The 21,755-nt window shown below is 50.0% G+C and overlaps 2 protein-coding genes across 3 annotated transcripts in view; both read left to right on the forward strand.

Moving 5' to 3' along the window:
- Positions 1–21,755, forward strand: part of LOC102945825 (zinc finger protein 436) — a 1,196,575-nt gene that overhangs the window by 502,044 nt on the left and 672,776 nt on the right. The gene's annotated exons all lie outside the window — the stretch shown is intronic.
- On the forward strand, positions 12,749–13,693 carry LOC102939751 (olfactory receptor 2AP1). Its single transcript, XM_007067167.3, has one exon. The coding sequence runs from the start codon at positions 12,755–12,757 to the stop codon at positions 13,691–13,693; it is 939 nt and encodes a 312-aa protein (XP_007067229.2). The 5' UTR covers positions 12,749–12,754.

Below are 21,755 nucleotides of genomic sequence, written 5' to 3' on the forward strand. Positions count from 1 at the left end.
ATGGGGGTTGTGTCCTTGACCATCTTGGCTAACAGCTATGGATAGACCTGTCCTCCATAAACTGATCTAATTCTTTTTTGAACCCAGTTATACTTTTGGCCTTCACAGCATCCCCTGGCAATGAATTCTACAGCTTGACTGTGTGTTGTGTGAAGAAGAACTTCCGTATGTGTGTGTTAAACCTGCTGCCTATTCATTTCATTGGGTGACCCCTGGTTCTTGTTTTATGTGAAGGGATAAATAACACTTCCTTACTCACTTCCTCCACACCAGTCATAGTTTTATAGACCTCTCTCCTATCCCCCCTTAGTCGTCTCTTTTCCAAGCTGAACAGTCCCAGTCTTTTTAATCTCTCCTCATACGGAAGCTGTTCCATGCCCCTCATCATTTTTGTTGCCCTTCTCTGCACCTTTTCCAATTCCAATATCTCTTTTTTGAGAGGGGGCGACCACATCTGCACGCAGTATTCAAGGTGTGGGCGTACCATGGATTTATAGAGAGGCAGTAAGATATTTACTGGTTTATTATCTACCATTTTCCTAAAGGTTCCTAACGTCATTCGCTTTTTTGACTGCTGCTGCATGTGGAGCAGATGTTTTCAGGAAACTATCCACAATGACTCCAAGATCTTTCTTCAGTGATACAGCTAATTTAGACCCCATCACTTTGTATGCATAATTGGGATTATGTTTTCCAGTGTGCATTGCTTTGCACTTATCAATATTAATTTCATCTGCCATTTTGTTGTCCAGTCACCCAGTTTTGTGAGATCTCCTTTGTTACTCATCCTCTGTCTGTCCCTCACCTTCTCGCTTCCTGTCTTTCTCTCTCTTTCTCTCTCTCTCTGAGAACTCATTGTTTTTTCAGGGACCTTGCCCTTCAGTTTCTCAACTACTTATCAGCTGCTTCTCCAGACTTTTCTGGGGGCAGATTCCTATGCACCTTCCTAGCTTTGGACTTCACTTTCTTGAGTAATTTTCTCTCATCTGCAAATGTTGCCACTTCACTATTTACCCCTTTTCCCAGATCATTTATGAATATGTTGAGCAACACTGGTCCCAGTACAGATCTTTGGGAGGAACCATAATTTACAGCTCCCCATTGTGAAGATTGACTTTTATTCCTACCCGTAGTTTCCTATCTTTTTAACCAGTTACTGATCCATGGGAGGACCTTCCCTCTTATCCCCTCTCTGCTTGCTTTGTTTGAGAGCCTTTGGTGAGGGACCTTGTCAAAGCCTTTCTGACAGTCCAAGTACACTATATCCACTGGATCACCCTTTTCCACATGTTTGTTGACACCCGCGAAGAATTCTAATAGATTGGGGGGGCATGATTTCCCTTTACAAAAGCTGTGTTGGTTCTTCCCCCAACACGTTGTGTTCATCTGTGTGTCTGATCATTCAGTTCTTGACTATAGTTTCAACCAATTTGCCTGGTACTGAAGTTAGGCTTCCCAGCCTGTAATTGTCAGGATTGCCTCTGAAGCCTTTTTTAAAAATCGGTGTTACATTAGTTACCCTCCATTCATCTGGTACAGAGATTGATTTAAGTGCTAGGTTACATACCACAGTTACTAGTTCTGCAATTTCATATAAGTTTCTTCAGAATTCCTGGGTGAATACCATCTGGTGCTGATGACTTATTACTGTTTAATTTATCAATTTGTTCCCAAACCTCCTCTATTGACATCTCAATCTGGGAGAGTTCCTCAGATTTGTCACCTAAAAAGAATAGCATAGGTGTGGGAAGCTCCCTCACACCCTCTGCAGTAAAGACTGATGCAAAGAATTTGTTTAGCTTCTCCGCAATGGCCTTGTTTTCCTTGAGTGCTCCTTTCTCACCTTGATTGTCCAGTGGCCCCACTGACTGTTTGTCAGGCTTCCTGCTTCTGATGTACTTAAAAAAATTGCTTTTAGTTTTTGTGTCCTTAGCTAGTTGTTCTTCAGATTCTTTCTTAGCCTCACTTACTTATACTTCTATGCTTGACTTGCCAGAGTTTATGCTCTTTTCTATTTTCCTCAGTAGTATTTGACTTCCAATTTGTAAAAAGATATCTTTTTGTCTCTAACTGCCTTTTTTACTTTGCTGTTAGCCATTTTTCTGGTGTTCTTTACTTTTTTTTTGAGGGGGGGTAAATTTAGTTTGAGCCTCTATTATGGTGTTTTTAAATACTCTCCATGCAGTTGGCAGGCATTTCACCCTTGTGACTGTTCCTTTTAATTTCATTTAACTAGCCTCCTCATTTTTGTGTAGTTCTCCTTTTTTGAGGTTAAATGCTACTGTGGGGGTTTTCCCCTACAAGGAAGTTTATATTTAATTACATTATGGTCACTGTTACTGAGCAGTTCATCTATATTTACCCACCTGGACCAGATCTTGTGCTGTACTTGGGACTAAATCAAGAATTGCCTCTTCCCTTGTAGAAAGAAAAGGAGTACTTGTGGCACCTTAGAGACTAACAAATTTATTTGAGCATAAGCTTTTGTGAGCTACAGCTCACTTCACTGGATACATGCAGTGGAAAATACAGTGGGGAGATTTTATATACATAGAGAACATGAAACAATGGGTGTTACCATACACACTGTAACAAGAGTGATCAGGTAAGGTGAGCTATTACCAACAGGAGAGCTGGCGGGGGGGGACATTTTGTAGTGATAATCAAGGTGGGCCATTTCCAGCAGTTGACAAGAACGTGTGAGGAACAGTACTGGGGGGGAGTAAACATGGGGAAATAGTTTTACTTTGTGTAATGACCCATCCACTCCCAGTCTTTATTCAAGCCTAAGTTAATTGTATCCAGTTTGCAAATTAATTCCAATTCAGCACTCTCTCGTTGGAGTCTGTTTTTGAAGTTTTTTTGTTGAAGCATTGCCACTTTTAGGTCTGCAATCGAGTGACCAAAGAGATTGAAGTGTTCTCCGACTGGTTTTTGAATGTTATAATTCTTGACATCTGATTCATGTCCATTTATTCTTTTACGTAGAGACTGTCCAGTTTGACCAATGTACATGGCAGAGGGGCATTGCTGGCACATGATGGCATATATCACATTGGTAGATGTGCAGGTGAACGAGCCTCTGATAGTGTGGCTGATGTGATTAGGCCCGAGGATGGTGTCCCCTGAATAGATATGTTTGTTTTTCTTAGCTAACAAATCCTTAGGTAGTTTACTATAGGATTGGCTACAAGAATATCTTTGGTGTAATATCTAAAGTGCAATTGATCTGGGGTAAGTGTCTGGTCCTTTGGGACTGGGAATAACCTGAATATTGTGATTTTTGGTGTAAGGGGCCATCTATTGCAAAGGCAGGCTCACCTGGGTGGCAAGACAGACTGGAGTGCCCAAGGGGACTGTCTGTGACTCCATGTTAAGGTTGTTGTAGTTCTTAAGGAGTTCTCTCTTGATACTTCGTTGGTGAAATCTGAGTCTAGAACTCACAGCCAATGTGGGGGTTGTGCCCTGCTTCTGAACTGTCTGCCCTGAGGTTGGTACCCGTGCTCTTCAGCCACTCCAGACAGCCTGACAGCTCTTCTTCCCCCGTCATCAGGGATGGCATGAGTGCGCCAGGTGGTCTTGAAAAATGTGACAATACTCTCCCCTGTCTTCAGCAACTCAGGGGCTGGAAAAGGGTGTGAAGTGGCTGTTACACTTTACAAGTGTGGTATTCTGTTGGGGGAGTGGGATCAGTGTTTGAACATAGGGCCAGGGCAGGGAGCACCTGCCCACTGCAGTGACACGGTAGAGTGGGAGTGTGTGGTGTGGGTATTTTGGGGTTTCGCACAAATAGGGCAGTGTTAAAGTGTTGTGTGTTGTGTGGGCACATTCTCTCTGTATTTCGTGGTTCTCAGAAGTCAGAGTTTTGTTGAACTCAGCCTTTGGGAAGGGCCCTAGCTATCACGGGGCACCTTAACTCTGCATTAACAAAGGTTTTTTGTGACATTTTATTTCCTAGTTTTTTAAACAGAAGGAGCAATGTTTGTTGGCGGGAGTTACTGTCTGTTTAGACAGCTGTCGTTCGCCCCTAGGTTTGCAGTTGATGTGCTACTGTGGCTCGGTAATAATCAAAAGACCTAGTTTTTATATTGTGCTTTTCATCAGCAGATCGCCAAGAGCTTGACATCATTATCCCCATTTTACAGATGGGGAACTGAGGCACAGAGAGGTGAGGTGAGTTGTCCACGGCCATCCAACAGGTCAGTCACAGATCTGGGAATAGTCTCAATCCAGTGGTTTCTCCACTGGGCCACACAGTTGCTCTGTGATTCCACAGTGCTCCTCCCCTCTACTCGGCATGTTTTGTTCTAGTTTCCTTCTTGTCCTACCCTTGGTGCACATGGAGAACAATGGATCATCACCCTCTTTCTAACAACCTGGTACAGCTCTGAAGCCTGTTATCACAGCCCCCCTAACCTTCTCTTCTCTAGACTAAATAGCCCCGATTTTTTCTACCTTTCCTCACAGGTCAGGTTTTCTAAAGCTCTTTATCATTTTTGTTGCTCTCCTCTGGACTGTGTCTAATTTTTCCACATCCCTCTTAAAGTGCAGCGCCCAGCACTGGACACACTACTCCAGCTGAGGCCTCACCAGTGCCGAGTAGAGCAGAAAAATTACCTCCCAGGTCTTACATACAACACTCCTGTTAATTCATCCCGGAATAGGCAATCTAGCCCAGACGGTCAGCAAAGAATAACTTCTACGGGCCAAATCCTAAGGAACTCATTTTTCTCTAACTCAGGACATGTCTACACCACAAAATTAAGTCGACCTAACTGACATCGGCATACAGCCGCCGCAGTAATTACATCACTTGTGCGTGCCTGCACTTTGCTCCTTGTGTCGGCGGTGCATGATCTCATCAGCAGCATGTGCACGGATTGCACCGTCAGTGTGGGGCATTGCGGGAAGGCTCCTGAAAGCCAGTAACAGTCGACATAAGCAACGCAGTGTTTACATTGACACTAACTACATCGACCTTGACTCTATGCCGCTTGTGGAGGTGGGGTTATTAAGTCGGCGTAGCGGGGCAGTTACGTCGGCGGGAGTGAAATTTAAGTGTAAACGCTTCAATAGTTAGGTCAACGTAAAATGCCTTGCATCGACCGAACTCTGTAGTGTAGACCAGGCCTCAGTCGTCAATGGCCTTGGTGTTTACACTGTCTTAACAAGCACCATAGCATTGAATTCCCTCCTGAGGGCACTTTCAAAGGGTCATTAGCAGCAGCCTCAGCGGAGATCCCAACAGCTGCCTGAGCCAGCGTGAGGCTGCTTTCCCCTATAAACCCTGGAAGGCTCCAGAGCAGGAGGCATGCAGGTCCCTTGTAATATACACAGGTGTGTGCATCAAGAAAGAAATCAAGAGCCAGCCCAGTGCAGCAGTAGAAGGTAGATGTCTTTGCAGAGCAAATGAGGGCTTGTCCATATGGGGCGCTTGTGCACAACAGCGGGGTGTTAATTCTAAAGTGTCCCAACGTGTCGTGCACAAAGGACCTTTCAGTGGGCGCCAGCAAGAGTCTACACGAGCCCGTTCACGAGCCACACGTTGGTGCCCTTTAGAAATCCCATTGCTCTTGAGTGCACTACCCCACCCTGTAGACAAGCTCTGAGAGCAGGAGACACGGAGGGGAGCAGCATGGAAGTGGAAACCAGATCCTGATCCCCACACCCACTCGGCATCGACAGAGAGCTCGCCACTTCTTGCTGAGGATTAAAGGTAAATCTGAACTTCCTGGAGTTTGTCCACACAGGGAGTTAGTGCGTGGCAAGCTGGGGTGGAAATCTACCGTGCTGTAGGTTGCTGTGCAGTAAGGGGCTGCGTGGACCCCACTATCAAGCACTAAAAGTCCCCTAGTGGCCTTTGCCCGAGTGCTGTTTGAAATGGGGGTAGGTCAATGCGCACGTGGGAATGTTTAGTGCACTGGAGCAGGGTCCACACAGCGTGTTAGTACGTGGCAGGCTAGTGCGCTGTAGATTCACACCCCAGCTTGCCACGATCTGACTCTCCATTTAGACAAGCCCTTAGTCAGATCCTGGGGATCTCACGTAGGGAGGAAACGGTGCCGTAGTGGGAATGAGCCTCTCTCAGGCGCACACCGCAGCTGTGCATATCCTGCTCCCTCTCACTTCCTACTCTGCCCTTGATATGCCTCAGCCCTGCCCCTAACAGGGCTGAGCTGCGACACTGCAGAGCGTGGCTGGGAGCATTGAGTTCCAGCTGTTCTGTTGCACCAGGGGTGCTGCACGAAATCCAGGCCCAGACACTCTCACGCTTCAGCTGGGCTGCAGAGTGCAGCGGGGGTAGTGTGTGTCTCAGGGCGCCGAGGAGGGAAGGAAAGGGAGAGGGGTCTGTGTGTGGCTGTTCGGGGCGTTCCCTTTGTGCACGGGGCAGGGCGCTGGGCAGAGGCAGTTTCCCAGCTGCGCTGCTGGTCAGTGTCGCACTCTCAGTGTCTCAGGCACTCGCATGAGGAGCGTGTGCTCACGCCCCGCTCTGCTGGCTCTGGCATGCAGGCTCCTGAGCTGCACCTGCTGTCTCAGAGCTGGGGGAGGAGAGCGTCTCTTCTTTTCCCATTTGCTGCATGGGGCTGGGAACAGAGCAGAGGGTGAGAAGAGAAGCAGATGCATGGATGGGCAGAGTTTAATGGGACTGGGAATTTCAAGGGAGTCAGGTGACCAAATCCCCTTGATTTTCAACTGTGCCTAATTTCTTTAGGTCCCTTTGAATATCCCAGCCTCAGAAAAGGCTCGGAGAGTTTAATTTAAAGAGGAGATGAACAAAGTGGGACATGCGGGACATTAAGGACTAATGAATGGGACAGAGAAACTCCATCAGGTGCACCTCCAAATCAAGAGTCACCCAATCAACTTAACAGGCAACACCTTTAACACTCAGACACGAAAGATTTTCTTTTTACACAATGTGTATTTGTCTCCTGGAACTCACTGTCATAAGAGATCATTTTGTAATTGCTTGAATAGAGACTGGGAGTGGCTTAGTCATTATGCAAGGTAGCCTATTTCCCCTTGTTTTTTCCTACCCCCCCCCCCCCCGACGTTCTTGTTAAACCCTGGATTTGTGCTGGAAATGGCCCACCTTGATTATCATACACAACGTAGGGAGAGTGGTCACTTTGGATAAGCTATTACCAGCAGGAGAGTGAGTCTGTGTGTGTGTAAAAGGGGGTGGTGGTGAGAAAACCTGGATTTGTGTTGGAAATGGCCCACCTTGATTATCATACACATTGTAAGGAGAGTGGTCACTTTAGATAAGCTATTACCAGCAGGAGAGTGAGTTTGTGTGTGGGGGGGGGGGTGAGAGGACCTGGATTTGTGCTGGAAATGGCCCAACTTGATTATCATACACATTGTAAGGAGAGTGATCACTTTAGATAAGCTATTACCAGCAGGAGAGTGGGGTGGGAGGAGGTATTTTTTCATGCTTTGTGTGTATATAATAAGATCTTCTACACTTTCCACAGTATGCATCCGATGAAGTGAGCTGTAGCTCACGAAAGCTTATGCTCAAATAAATTGGTTAGACTCTAAGGTGCCACAAGTACTCCTTTTCTTTTTGCGAATACAGACTAACACGACTGTTACTCTGAAACCTGAATAATGTGGTGAGCTATAGCTATGGATAGATTTGGATAGGGGGCTAATCTGGGATGTTGGACACCTGGGGTCAATTCTCTGCTCTCCTGCAGGCTCCCTGGGGGGGCCTTTGGGGGAATTGCTTAGGGCCAGATTTTTAAAGGTGTTGAGGCACCAAACGATGTAGATGGGCACCAGGTGGAATGCTGAAAAGCATCTAAGCAGGTTAGGCACCTAACTCCCTTTGGCTTCAATGGGAGTTAGGCACTGAGCCTGATCAAGGACTTTGTAAAATCTCACTGGGCACTGATCTGCATTTTTAGGCACTAAGCACCTTATCAAACCTGGCCCTCTGGGCCTCAGTTCTCCATCTGTACAATGGGCACAAAACCCTTTTCCAATCTCATTGTGGCGTTGTGAGGATAAATACATTAAGGACTGTGAGGTGCTCAGATACGACGGTTTTGCTCAGTCTGTAACCAACACACTTCCATTGTTCTCGGTGCATGGGAATTTTCACTGAGTGAAGGCTGATTAAGGACTGTAGACCATGCAGTGTACTACTAGGAAAACGCTTGAAATACAAAGGATCTATCTCTTTGTCTGTCTATCTCTCTTTCTTTTGGTTTCTGAGCATTTCCCATTCTATCCTGTCCCAGACAGGGTGTTTCAGTGTTTATTTGATTGCCTGCATTTGAGTCCTCTCTATGAAATTTTGCCCTTGCTTTTCAGCCCACTGTTGTTTTCCAAGCCCCTTTTTATGCTGTGGATGAGATATAGTGACTGGGTGAGTATTTCAGAGTAACAGCCGTGTTAGTCTGTATTCGCAAAAAGAAAAGGAGTACTTGTGGCACCTTAGAGACTATCCAATTTATTTGAGCATAAGCTTTCATGAGCTACAGCTCACTTCATCGGATGCATATTGTGGAAAACACAGAAGATGTTTTTATACACACAGACCATGAAAAAATGGGTGTTTATCACTACAAAAGGTTTTCTCTCCCCCCACCCCACTCTCCTGCTGGTAATAGCTTATCTAAAGTGATCACTCTCCTTACAATGTGTATGATAATCAAGGTGGGCCATTTCTAGCACAAATCCAGGGTTTAACAAGAACGTCTGAGGAACAGTTGCGGGGGAGGGAGGGGAATAAACAAGGGGAAATAGGTTACTTTTTATAATGAATCAACCATTCCCAGTCTCTATTCAAGCCTAAGTTAATTGTATCCAATTTGCAAATTAATTCCAATTCACCAGTCTCTTGTTGAAGTCTGTTTCTGAAGTTTTTCTGTTGTAATATCGCAACTTTCATGTCTGTAATCGCGTGACCAGAGAGATTGAAGTGTTCTCCGACTGGTTTATGAATGTTATAATTCTTGACATCTGATTTGTGTCCATTTACTCTTTTACGTAGAGACTGTCCAGTTTGACCAATGTACATGGCAGAGGGGCATTGCTGGCACATGATGGCATATATCACATTGGTGGATGTGCAGGTGAACGGGCCTCTGATAGTGTGGCTGATGTTATTAGGCCCTGTGATGGTGTCCCCTGAATAGATATGTGGGCACAGTTGGCAAAGGACTTTGTTGCAAGGATAGGTTCCTGGGTTAGTGGTTCAGGTGTGTGGCATGTGGTTGCTGGTGAATATTCGCTTCAGGTTGGGGGGCTGTCTGTAGGCAAGGACTGGCCTGTCTCCCAAGATCTGTGAGAGTGATGGGTCGTCCTTCAGGATAGGTTGTAGATCCTTGATAATGCGTTGGAGAGGTTTTAGTTGGGGGCTGAAGGTGATGGCTAGTGGCGTTCTGTTATTTTCTTTGTTAGGCCTGTCCTGTAGTAGGTGACTTCTGGGAACTCTTCTGGCTCTATCAGTCTGTTTCTTCACTTCAGCAGGTGGGTACTGTAGTTGTAAGAATGCTTGATAGAGATCTTGTAGGTGTTTGTCTCTGTCTGAGGGGTTGGAGCAAATGCGGTTGTATCGCAGAGCTTGGCTGTAGACAGTGGATCGTGTGGTGTGGTCAGGGTGAAAGCTGGAGGCATGTAGGTAGGAATAGCGGTCAGTAGGTTTCCGGTATAGGGTAGTGTTTATGTGGCCATCGTTTATTAGCACTGTAGTGTCCAGGAAGTGGATCTCTTGTGTGGACTGGACCAGCTTGAGGTTGATGGTGGGATGGAAATTGTTGAAATCATGGTGGAATTCCTCAAGGGCTTCTTTTCCATGGGTCCAGATGATGAAGATGTCATCAATATAGCGCAAGTAGAGTAGGGGCGTTAGGGGACGAGAGCTGAGGAAGCGTTGTTCTAAATCAGCCATAAAAATGTTGGCATACTGTGGGGCCATGCGGGTACCCATAGCAGTGCCACTGATTTGAAGGTATATATTGTCCCCAAATGTAAAATAGTTATGGGTAAGGACAAAGTCACAAAGTTGAGCCACCAGGTTAGCCGTGACATTATCGGGGATAGTGTTCTTGATGGCTTGTAGTCCATCTTTGTGTGGAATGTTGGTGTAGAGGGCTTCTACATCCATAGTGGCCAGGATGGTGTTATCAGGAAGATCACCGATGGATTGTAGTTTCCTCAGGAAGTCAGTGGTGTCTCGAAGGTAGCTGGGAGTGCTGGTAGCGTAGGGCCTGAGGAGGGAGTCTACATAGCCAGACAATCCTGCTGTCAGGGTGCCAATGCCTGAGATGATGGGGCACCCAGGATTTCCAGGTTTATGGATCTTGGGTAGTAGATAGAATATCTCAGGTCGGGGTTCCAGGGGTGTGTCTGTGCGAAATCAGCTGCTCTGTAATTCCATAAGGAAAATCAATTCTTGTGCTCAGGTGGCTCATGGCCAGGCTGTGGCTTGATACACCTTCTCTAATTGCCTCGGGACTGTGGACACACTCCGCCGACTACATGCACTTAGAGCATTTGTTTGGGGACACACACAATCGCCTGTATAAAAACACCTTCTACAAAACCGACTTCGAGAAATTCCACCTAATTTCGTAGTGTAGACAAGGCCTTGGTTAACTGATAACTTGGACACATTTCAGCTGACTTGGTGTGTTTCAGTGATCGTTTGAGTGAAATTGGTTACAGTGATACATTACTGATCTAGTGTATTACTAATTTGTCTCTTTATTTCTCTAACATTGGAATGCAGAGGGTTTTTTATATTGCCTTTTCGGATGTGTTACATTTCTTATGATAAATAGAGCTTCTGGAAAATTTCTTCTCAAAACTGTTTTGTTTGTTATGGAAAATTGGGTTTTCAAATTAAATGAGAATTTTTCATGAAAAGTGTCTGCTTTCCCTGGAAAATGGCATGTTTTCATTAAAAAAAAAAAAAAATTGGCCAAACCCCAAAAACTTTTCAGCCAAAAACTGAAAAATATTGGGTCAAAAATCAAAAGCTTTCAGCTTCTGGTGGAAAATTTTCAGTTTTCAGCCACAACATTTTGATTGTCAATTTTTTTCACAAAAAGTCAAACATTTCTGTGAAGGAAAAATAATCCGTCAGCTCTAATGTTAAATAGGGGTGTTTCACACATCTCCCTCTATCTGTCTGATGTCTCTCTGTCTGTCTGCGTGTGTCTCTCTGTGCCTGTCGGTCTCTCTCTCTCTTTGCCTGTATCTTTCCGTCTCTTTCTATGGCATCTGTGGTGTGTTGAAAACTGTGTTAAAATTATATGCTCTCACTTTAAACTCTCAAGGGTTCTCCTGGTCCTGCTTGCAGACCAGGGGGCTCTGTAGGGAAGCATGAGATCAGTGTTTTTCAGCAGTCAGTCTGGAAAGAGCCAGCCTAGAGCAATGTTGGGTGAGTTGGGTGTCTCTGCCCTAGGGAGCAGCCTGCTTTTTCTCTCTCAGGTTTTGGTTCTTGTGCATTAGGGTTTTGGATTTTATGCAATAAAGTCATGTTCCGTTGCAACCTTTCAGAGAGAGTATTTGATGTATTAATCTAACTTCCCTGTTTGTATGCTGTGAGCATAACAGTACCCAGGGCAATTCTCATAGCTTTTATCTCCCATCCCCCACCCCTTAAGACAGGGCTTGCATGCCTTTCTGTCTCCCTGACAACTCACCTCTTTCACATGGATTCTCACTCCTTTCCTCAGTTGTTTTCAAAATGTCCTTCTGGATTTTCCCATAAAGTGGAAGTTCTGTGCATGTTCCTGACCCTGTAGCTGCTGGCTGTCTTCAGCAGAGCCTTTCCTCCACTGACCGGAGTGTCAGCTGAGAGCTCTCAGGAGCTGTCGGGAGGCATTGAGCACTGTATCATCTCTTTGCAGTGTTCTTCCAGATTACAAAGTAGATCAACCACACCTACTCCTCTGTCTATCCCACTTAAGGAATTTGGACCCCCAATTCCCATTAAAATAATAATAATAATAATTAATAATTAATATAATATATATTCAGTGCAGCCAGTCAGTTATTTAAAAATAAAATACATAGCATGTAGGATGTACATGTCCTCAGAATTTACAGCTCCTGGTTCTGACCTCACCTGGGCAGCTGTAAAATGGGAGGATCTCTGGCAGAAGTTAATATTGCAAAAAAACAGTTTGTGAGATCAGAATTAGACCTCGTGGATTTATTCATGTGAGGAAAGGCTGCAAGATCGTTATTGTTAAAGCAATTCCTTTACTCACTCTTAGCTCTGCTGACCTTTTTAGTGTGGTCTAAAACTTCCCAGTGGCTATCATCCTTTGAGGAACAGCAGATCCTTTGAGGCTCTGCTTAGCTTGAATTAAGGTCCTGATTCAGCAAAGCCCTCAGGCCCAGATTTTTGAAGTTATTTGGGGTTGCTGAGCTCAGTGTTGCAACAATGCCTAACTGATTGAGGAGCCTAAATTCCATTTTCAAAAGGGATATAGGCATGGAGGAGTCTAAATCCCATTGGCTGTCAATAGAATGAAAACTCCTTGGTGCCTAAATCTGGGAAAAAGTGAGTTAGGCTTGGGCATTGCGATGCTGAGTGCCGCAGCACCTAAATAGCTTTAAAAATCTAGGTTGCCTAAATACTGTTGAAAATCCCACTAGGCGTCTATCTGCAACTTTGGGTGCCTAAATGCCTCTGGATATCTGTCCTTCTGCCCTTGCTTAAGTTGATGGGATGTTTGTGCCTTTGAAAGTCCCACCTCTGAGTTTTAGTATTTTTATTTGTACCTAGATGCACCTCATAGAGAAAGCAGAAGAGGACAATCGAACGGTCATCACAGAATTCATCCTCCTGGGGTTTGGGGATCTCCCTGAACTGCAGATCCTTCTCTTCCTGGTTTTCCTAGTGATCTACATTGTGACCATGTCTGGGAACATCCTCATCATTGTGCTAGTTGTGGCTGATCAGCACCTTCACACCCCCATGTACTTCTTCCTGGGGAACTTGTCCTGCCTGGAGACCTGCTACACCTCCGCCATCCTGCCTAGGATGCTGGCCAGTCTCCTGACTGGAGACAGAACCATTTCTGTCAGTGGCTGTTTTGCACAGTTGTATTGCTTTGGTTTTTTGGCAGCTACAGAATGCTATCTCCTAGCAGCAATGTCTTATGATCGATATTTAGCGATATGCAAACCCCTGCATTATGCATCCCTGATGAACAGCAGGTTGTGCCTCCAGCTAGTAGGGGGGTCTTGGATAAGCGGATTCCTAACTTGTGTAATAATGATGTGTTTTATGTCACAATTAACATTCTGTGGCCCCAGTGAAATTGACCATTTCTTTTGCGATTTTTCTCCAATGCTAAAATTCTCCTGCAGTGACACCAGCACGATCACACTGGTGGCTTTCATACTCACCTCCCTCGACTCGCCTTGCCCATTTCTATTAACTGTGACATCCTATGTTTGTATCATTGCTACTATCCTGAGAATCCCTTCCACCACCGGGAGACAAAAGGCCTTTTCCACCTGCTCCTCTCACCTCATTGTGGTTACAGTTTTCTATGGGAGCCTAATGACTGTGTATCTGCTGCCAAAAACCAATACACAGATAGCCCTGAACAAAGTATTCTCTGTCTTCTACACAGTCCTGACTCCCCTGGTCAACCCCCTCATCTACAGCCTGCGAAACAAAGAGGTGAAGGAGGCCCTGAGAAAAGTCATCAGTTAATATATGTTGCTCAAATAAAATTCAGATGGAGTCACTGATCTGTGAAGGAATCTATGTGGCTCAATGAGCAAGAAAAGTTTACATCGAGTAGGGCCCTAGCTCATACCAATGGGAACTGCTTTGGGGAATGTGAGGACATACTACATTTTGGGATGACGACATTCCCATTCATGGCTAAAGCTGATACTTGCTACTGCCTTAATTGGAAACCTTACTGTCTTGCGCTCTATACTCCACATGGTGACATTTGAGATTTCAGATACATGTTTCATCTATTTCTCTGCTCTCTCTGAGTTGGGAAAATGCCACGTTTTACTTGGCACTGGCCTCAGATCCCTGTGGGTGGAATTAGCTGGTTCAAATATTTTCTCTCTCCTTGATCTCCTGGATTCCCAAAAGCTCCATATGTTTATATCTGGGAAGATTGTACTGGACTTCCCATTGTTGTACTATATGCCATCTTGCAATGGGTAGAAGGGGCGTAAGGATGTGCCTATACTGCAATGTAAGCCTAGGGTCTGCGGGACTTGAACCCATTGGCTCGGTGGGTGTAAACCTGGGCTTGAGCGTCCACACTGCATATTAAACTTAGGTTTAGAATTTCTGTCCCCGGGCCTCACACCAGTGCTCAGGCATCTGTGCTGCACTACGCAAACCTAAGTCAAACCTGTGCCAGGTTTCCTAGCACCCTCCCCAGCGGTAGCCATTCTAGCCCTTTGTGATGCCCTGTGGGAAAACTTGACTGTCCATCCCGTGGCACTTTACCGGAAGCTGTTGCATCCTGCCAAGGCATCTGGCCGAGCTGTCTTTTGAGTCTACACATGCCTGACAGCTGGAGCCAGCAACAGGGAGGAGTCAGCGTTTGAAGCACTTGTCTTGCTTGTGCTTTCACTCCTGTTTCAGGTAATGGGCAGAGAGTCCATGAAGTGCTGGTGGACGTTTCGGGGGCATTTTCTGACCTGCTGAAGAAGGCACCTGTCGGGGGTGTGTGTGTGAAACAGACCTGTCAGACTCAAACTGGCTGATGGTGCTCACGGCTCTCGGGAGAGCTGCTGATGCCCCCTGTGTAGACCGGTGCTTCTGGAGCAGGGCCACGAGCACAGACCAGTGGGACCCCGTAGTCATGCAGACCTGGGATGACTAGAACTTGCTCATGAAGAAAGCTAGATTTCTGGAGCCTTGTGAGCAGCTTGCCCAGACCCTTCAGCACCATGACATATACGCGAAGGAAGCCATTCCTGTTCAAAAGTGGGTTTCTACGTCCCAGAGTCCTACAGGTCCGTTGCTAGCCAGTTTGGGGTTGGAAAGTTGACTGGAAGGTAAAGTGGTGGCCGAGGTTTCTGAGGCGATCAGGTGTGTGGTTTATCCAAAGGTGGGGGCATAAACAATATCCCCGAAGTAACTGCTGGCTTGGAGAGAATGGGGTTTCCCCACTGCACTGGGGCCACTGATGGGACTCATGAGCCCATTGCTTGCCCTCCTCAAGGAGCAGGAGTACATACACTGCAAAGGGTACTACTCCATGGGTATGCAGGCCCCTGGGGACCACAGAGGCCAATTTATGGACGCCAACGTGGGCTGCATGGGAAAAGTTCATGATGCCAGGGTTTTCCGCCAGCCAGGCGTCTACCTTCATGGACAGGCCGAAACACTATTCCAAATGACAATGTCATAAATGGAGTCACTGTTCCCATGGTTATTCTAGGGGATCCCATGTACCCCCTTTTGCCTGGGCTTATGAAACAGGATCCTGATCACAGAGGCCCTGGCAAAAGAAGGTTTAATTACATTCGCAGTAGGTGTAGAATGGCGGTTGAATGTGCGTTTGTCAGACTGAAATCCTCGAGCCTGAGTCTGAGTTTGGGCTTACTTTGCAGTGTAGACATTCCCTTAGACCCTAAACAGATTAATGGCTATCAAAATAAAATAAATGATGTGAATGATTTTTGTTGACACAACCTCTTTGCTACCGCAGCAGGAGCTGGACGAAACCTTGTTATGGTTGAGTTTAAAAATGTATTCTAACTGATGTGTGAGCACACCCTTCTAGTCACATAACTGTCAGGATGAGTTAATCAGAAGACCCTTCCCCCGCCTAAGATAAAGAGGTGTGTGAACCTGCCCAGGAATTTGGACTGAGTGGGCAGAAGGGCTTTGCTGAGAGAGAGAGAGAGCCAGAGGGGAAAAAAGCCAAGCAGTAGCCCAGTGCGAGCCTAGAAAAAGTGAGTGTTTGGATCTAATGAGGTGGCTAACGAGACTTGGGGCAGTAAGCAAAGAAGCTGCTCCTTTTGTTCTTGGTTTCTCACGCATTCAGAGAAGTTGGACTTCGTACATTCCTTGTCAATAAATGAGATCAAAGAAAATACCAGACTCCATCAATTTCTATTTCCAACGAGGACATCCCCATGGCTCCAAACTTTGCCTAGCCACTCTGGTCAAAAAGGGGTAATGATACGCAGTCTTTACCCGACATGGGGATACACATTGTGTGTGGGGCGGTTTCAACCCTAATGTCCTCAGCCTCTACTCAGGGTTGTCTTGTTTTTGCAGCAGAATAGCTGAGAGTCTCTGTCTGGTCCCTAGAGAAAAACAACCTGCTGCTTAGAGTAATAGGAATTATCATAATTACATATGATAACTCTGGCTATTCTTGTTAGCCATACAAATGTCCAGTCCCGCTTTCATGACTACAGTCTAATCACACATCGTGGGAAAAGGTATTTATTGGTTCAGAATTTGCCATCTTTTAATTTTATTGTATGTCCCTGTGACGTTTCTTGTGGGTGCCTGGGGTTGGGCAGCACCCACTGCCACCTGCCCTTAGCGTGGGGAAGCCAAGTCTGTGCCTGCCGGGGGTCAGCTCCCCAAATCCACTGGTCATGGTTGACACAAGCACTCCCTTCTAGGCCTCTGCAAGCCCTGCTGTTACTGTGCAGGTTAGCGACAGGCTCACTCCAACACCCGAGCCAGGTCCACCTCAGATCATGGCTCTGCTTGACACACAGCACTAAGATATGGCTACAGTCAAAAGAAGTCTGACGTTATTTATCGAACCACAGAGAGTCAAGTAGCAGCAAGTAAAAGTATTGGGAACAAATGGTTACATATAAAACAAAATCATACCCTGAGTTCTGGAGCCCAGACTTGATTAACAAGAGACTCTCACCTCTTGCAGAATATTGCTCACCCCAAAATGCTTGCAGAGCATTACAGCTAGCCTTGGCCATGACCCAGTTTCCTGAAGCAAATACACTGTCAGTTGCCTCCCAATTGAAGGATTTAGTGTTTTTCTTTACCTAGTATAGATACATAACTCCTTAAATATTATCCGTACATACATTTTGCAGTGATTATGATGACCAGTGGGCAGCTGGCTCTTCGTAATCTCACATGTCACCCTTTGGTATTATGCACATATCCAACCCAATGGATCCCTGTAAAAACCCTATCCCCCTGACCCTTTGCTCTCTGCCACTTGGCACCAAAGGCGTTCCTGGGTCACAGTCCCCTTGTTCTTGTGTTATGAGACAGGGAGAACAGAAGGGCCTAATCTACCGCCTCTAGACCATTAATTATTTTATATACTTAAGTCTCCTCTGACCCATTGCTCCTCTGACCCAGATGTTAGTGATTTGAGATTCACCACTTCTTGTGCTACATCCCCCCTCTTCTGAAGCTGGCCTGCGCCAACATCTACCTGAACAAGGTGGAGATATTTGTGGTGGTCGTGTTGGTGGTCATGGCCCCTGGCCTGCTGATCCTTGTGTCTTATGCCCACATCATCCTCAAGATGTCTTCTGCTGAGGGAAGGCACAAAGCCTTCTCCACCTGCTCCTCACACCTCGTGGTGGTGACTGTATTCTATGGATCCATGACTGTTATCAATTTCTGACCCAAGTCAAGTTATGGAGGGGGCAGAGACAGGCCATTCGGCCTGGTGTACTTTGTCCTCATGCCCATGCTGAACCCTGTTATCTACAGCCTGAGGAGCAAAGAGGTGCAGGCGGCCTTGAGGAGAATGTTGGGGAGAAAAAAGGTGTGCTACCGTCTAGTATCCTTGCTGATGGTACCTTGCGCTGTAGAGCGCTGAGTTCTTCTCACAACTCCCACAATTCGGGCAAGTCATTTTGGGTGAATAGAGTTTCTAGGTGCTACCGTAATAAAACTGACACAACCTCTTGACCCTGACTGTGACTGCCGGGGGTCAACGCCCCATCTCCACCGACCAAGGGCAACACATGTGTGACGATGTGACGCAGAAGAGAGAGGGAGGTGTTGACCTGGGAATGTGCCCTGGGGATGGGAGACCTGAGAGCCTGTGACCTGAGCCAGGAGGGGGAGCGGGAGGTGACACCTCTGCCCGAGAATGTGAACAGAGGCTGCAGAAGGGAGCCTGCTGGGGGGGTTTAGTTTCAGTTTGGGGCTGGGTGGAGGAATGCAGGGAACCCCAGGGCTGGGGTCTAAGCTCCCTGCTGACCCAGAAGGACTTGACTGAGGGGTCCTGGTTGTCCCCACAACCCCTGTTTTGGACTGTGTTCCTGTTGTCCAATAAACCTTGCATGTTACTGGCTGGCAGAGAGTCTCAGTGAATCCCAGGAAGAGGGGTGCAGGGCCTGGACTCCCCCACACTCTGTGACATTGATACAGAGCCCCCCCCCCACAGCCGGGAGAGTGGGAAGGGGTGATACAGAGCCCCCCCCACAGCCTGGAGAGGGGGAAGGGGGGGACAGGGCTCCCCCCAAAGCCCAGAGTGGGAGAAGGGGGGGACAGTGCCCCCCCACAGCCCAGAGATTGGGAAGGGGGGGGACAGAGGCCCCCCCCAGCAGGGAGAGGGGGAAGGGGAGATACAGAGCCCCCGCCACAGCCCGGAGAGGGGGGAGAAGGGGGACAGTGCCCCCCCACAGCCCGGAGAGAGGGAAGGGGGGGACAGGAACCCCGCCACAGCACGGAGAGGGGGAGGGGGGGAACAGGAGCCCCCCCACAGCCTGGAGAGGGGGAAGGGGGGGACAGTTGCCACCCCCACAGCCCGGAGAGGGGGAAAGGGGGGGACAGAGCCCCCTCCCACAGCCCGGAGAGGGGGAAGGGGGGGACAGGGCCCCCCAACACAGCATGCAGAGTGGCAAAGGGGGGGGACGGGGCCCCCCCACAGCTCAGAGAGAAGGAAGGGGGGGACAGAGGTCCCCCCAAGCAGGGAGAGGGGGAAAGAGGGGACAGAGCTCCCCACACAGCCCGGAGAGGAGGAAGGGGGGGACAGGGCCCCCACACACACCCCGGAGAGGGGAAAGCAGGGGGACAGGGGCTGCTCTCCTAAGCCTGGATGGGGGAAGGGGGAGACAGAGGCCCCCCCCGAGCAGGGAGAGGGGGAAGGGGGGACGGGGCTCCCCCCACAGCACGGGGAGGGGGAAAGTGGGGGACAAGGCCCCCCCAACCCTGAGAGAGGAAAGGGGGGGAAGAGGCCCCCCCAGCAGGGAGAGGGGGAAGGGGGGACAGGGCCCCCCACAGCCCATAGAGGGGGAAAGGGGGGGACAGGGTCCCCCCCACAGCCCAGACAGGAGGAAGGGGGGACATTTGCCCCCCCCACAGCCAGGAGAGAGGGAAAGGGGGGGACAGGGCCCCCCACACCCCAGAGATGGGGAAGTGGTGATAGAGAGCCCCCCCCAGCAGAGAGAGGGGAAAAGGGGGGACAGAGCCCCCCCCACAGCCCGGAGAGGGGGAAGGGGGGGACAGGAGCCCCCCTACAGCCCGGAGAGGGGAAAGCAGGGACAGGGCCCCCCCTCACAACCCGGGGAGGAGAAAGTGGGGGACAGCAGGGAGAGGGGGAAGGGGGTGACAGAGCCCCCCTCTGACGGCCCGGAGAGGGGGAAGGGGGTACAGGAGCCCCCCCCCACAGCCCGGAGAGAGGGAATGGTGGGGGACAGAGCCCCCCCCCACGGCCTGGAGAGGGGGAAAGAGGGGGACAGGGGCCCCCGCCACAGCCCAGAGAGGGGAAAGGGGGGGACAGAACCCCCACCACAGCCCAGAGAGGGGGAAGGGGGGGAGAGGCCCCCCCTACAGCCCAGGAGATAGGGAAAGGGGGGGACAGGGCTCTCCCATCACAGCCGGAGAGGGGGAAAAGGGGGGCACACAGCCCCCCCACAGCCCGGAGAGGGGGAAGGGGCCCGCCCCAGCAGCGAGAGGGGAATGGGTTGGACAGGGGCCCCCCCTACAGCCTGGAGAGGGGGAAGGGGGGAAAGGGCACCCCCGTAGCCCAGAGAGGGGGAAGGGTGGAACAGGGCCCCCACACAGCCCAGAGAGGGGGAAAGGGGGGGGACAGTTCCCCCCCCACAGCCCGAAGAAGGGGAAGGGGGGGGACAGGGCCCCCCCCCACAGCCCAGAGAGTGGGAAGGGGGGTCAGAGCCCCCCCGACAGCCTGGAGAGTGGGAAGGGGTCATACAGAGCCCCCCCCCACAGCCCGGATAGGGGGAAGGCGGGGACAGGGCCCCCCACCCACAGCCTGGAGAGGGGGAAGGGGGGAAAGAGGCCCTCCCACAGCCCGGAGGGGGGTAAGGGGGGGACAGAGGCCCCCCCAGCAGTGAGAGTGGGAAAAGGGAGGACAGAGCCCCCCCCACAGCTAGGAGAGGGGGAAGGGGTGATACAGAGCCCCCCCACAGCCCGGAGAGGGGGAAGGGGGGGCAGGGACCCTCCCACAGCTGGGAGATGGGGAAGGGGGGGAAAGGGACCCCCCCACAGCCCAGAGAGGGGGAAGGGGGTGACAGGGCGCCCCCCAAAACCCAGAGAGTGGGAAGGGGGGACAGGGGACCCCCCCACAGCCCAGAGAGGGGGAAGGGGTGATATAGAGCCCCACAACAGCCCGGAGTGGGGGAAGGGGGGGACAGGGTCCCCCCACAGCCAGGAGAAGGGGAAAGGGGGAGACAGAGGACCCCCCAGCAGGGAGAGGGGGAAGGGGGGGACAGGGCCACCCCACAGCCCAGAGAGAGGGAAGGGGGGACAGGTGGCCCCCCCACAGCCCGGAGAGGGCAAAAAGGGGGGGCAGATGACCCCCTAGCAGAGAGAGGGGGAAGGGGGGGATAGAGCTCCCCCACAGCCCGGAGAGTGGGAAGGGGGGACAGAGCCCCTCCCGCAGCCCGTAGAAGGGGAAGAGGAGACACAGAGCGCCCCCCCCCAGCCCGGAGAGGTGGAAAGGGAGAGGACAGGGCCCCCTCCAAAGCCCAGAGCGGGGCGGGGGGAGCGGGGGCTCCTCCCACAGCCTGGAGAGGGGGAAGGGGGGGACAGGAGCCACCCCCACAGCCCGGAGAGGGGAAAAGGGGGGGGACAGGTGCCCCCCCCACTGCCTGGAGAGGAGGAAGGGGGGACAGGGCCCCCCCCCCACAGACCGGGGAGGGGGAAGGTGGGGGACAGGGGGCCCGCTCACAACCCGGAGAGTGGGAAGGGGGGGACAGAGGGCCCCCCCAGCCTGGAGAAGGGGAGGGAGAGGGAGAGAGGATAGATGCCCCACACAGCCCAGAAAGGGGGAAGGGGGGACAGAGGCCCCCCCCAGTCCGGAGAGGGGGAAGTGGGGGGACAGAGGCTGCAGGATGGTGCCTGCTTAGGGGGGTTTAGTTTTAGTTTGGGGCTGGGTGGTCGAATGCAGGGAACCCCAGGACTGGGGTCTAAGCTCCCTGCCCCCCAGAAGCACTTGACTGAGGGGTCCTGGTTGTCCCCACAAGGTCCGTTTGGGGCAGTGTTCCTGTTGTCCAATAAACCTTGCGTGTTACTGCCTGGCTGAGCGTCTCGGGGAGCCCCAGGAAGAGGGGTGCAGGGCCTGGACTCCCCCACGCGCCCTGACATCATTCCTCCCCACAGCCTGGAAGTCGGCAGGATTCCCAGGAACCGGAGCTCCCCACTGCATGTGACAGGGACGGGGACCAGGCCCAGGGGACCAGAACCAAGAATCGAGACCCAGCCCTGGAGAAGGGGGAAGGAGACCTGCTCCTGGAGAACAGACGCTTCCCACAGGCACCCAGAGGAAGGGATCTGTTCGGTGGGGACACGGATGTGGCCCAAGAAACTGGAGCAGCATCGC

The sequence above is a fragment of the Chelonia mydas genome, chromosome 14 (assembly GCF_015237465.2).
Source record: "Chelonia mydas isolate rCheMyd1 chromosome 14, rCheMyd1.pri.v2, whole genome shotgun sequence".
Lineage (NCBI taxonomy): Eukaryota > Metazoa > Chordata > Testudines > Cheloniidae > Chelonia > Chelonia mydas.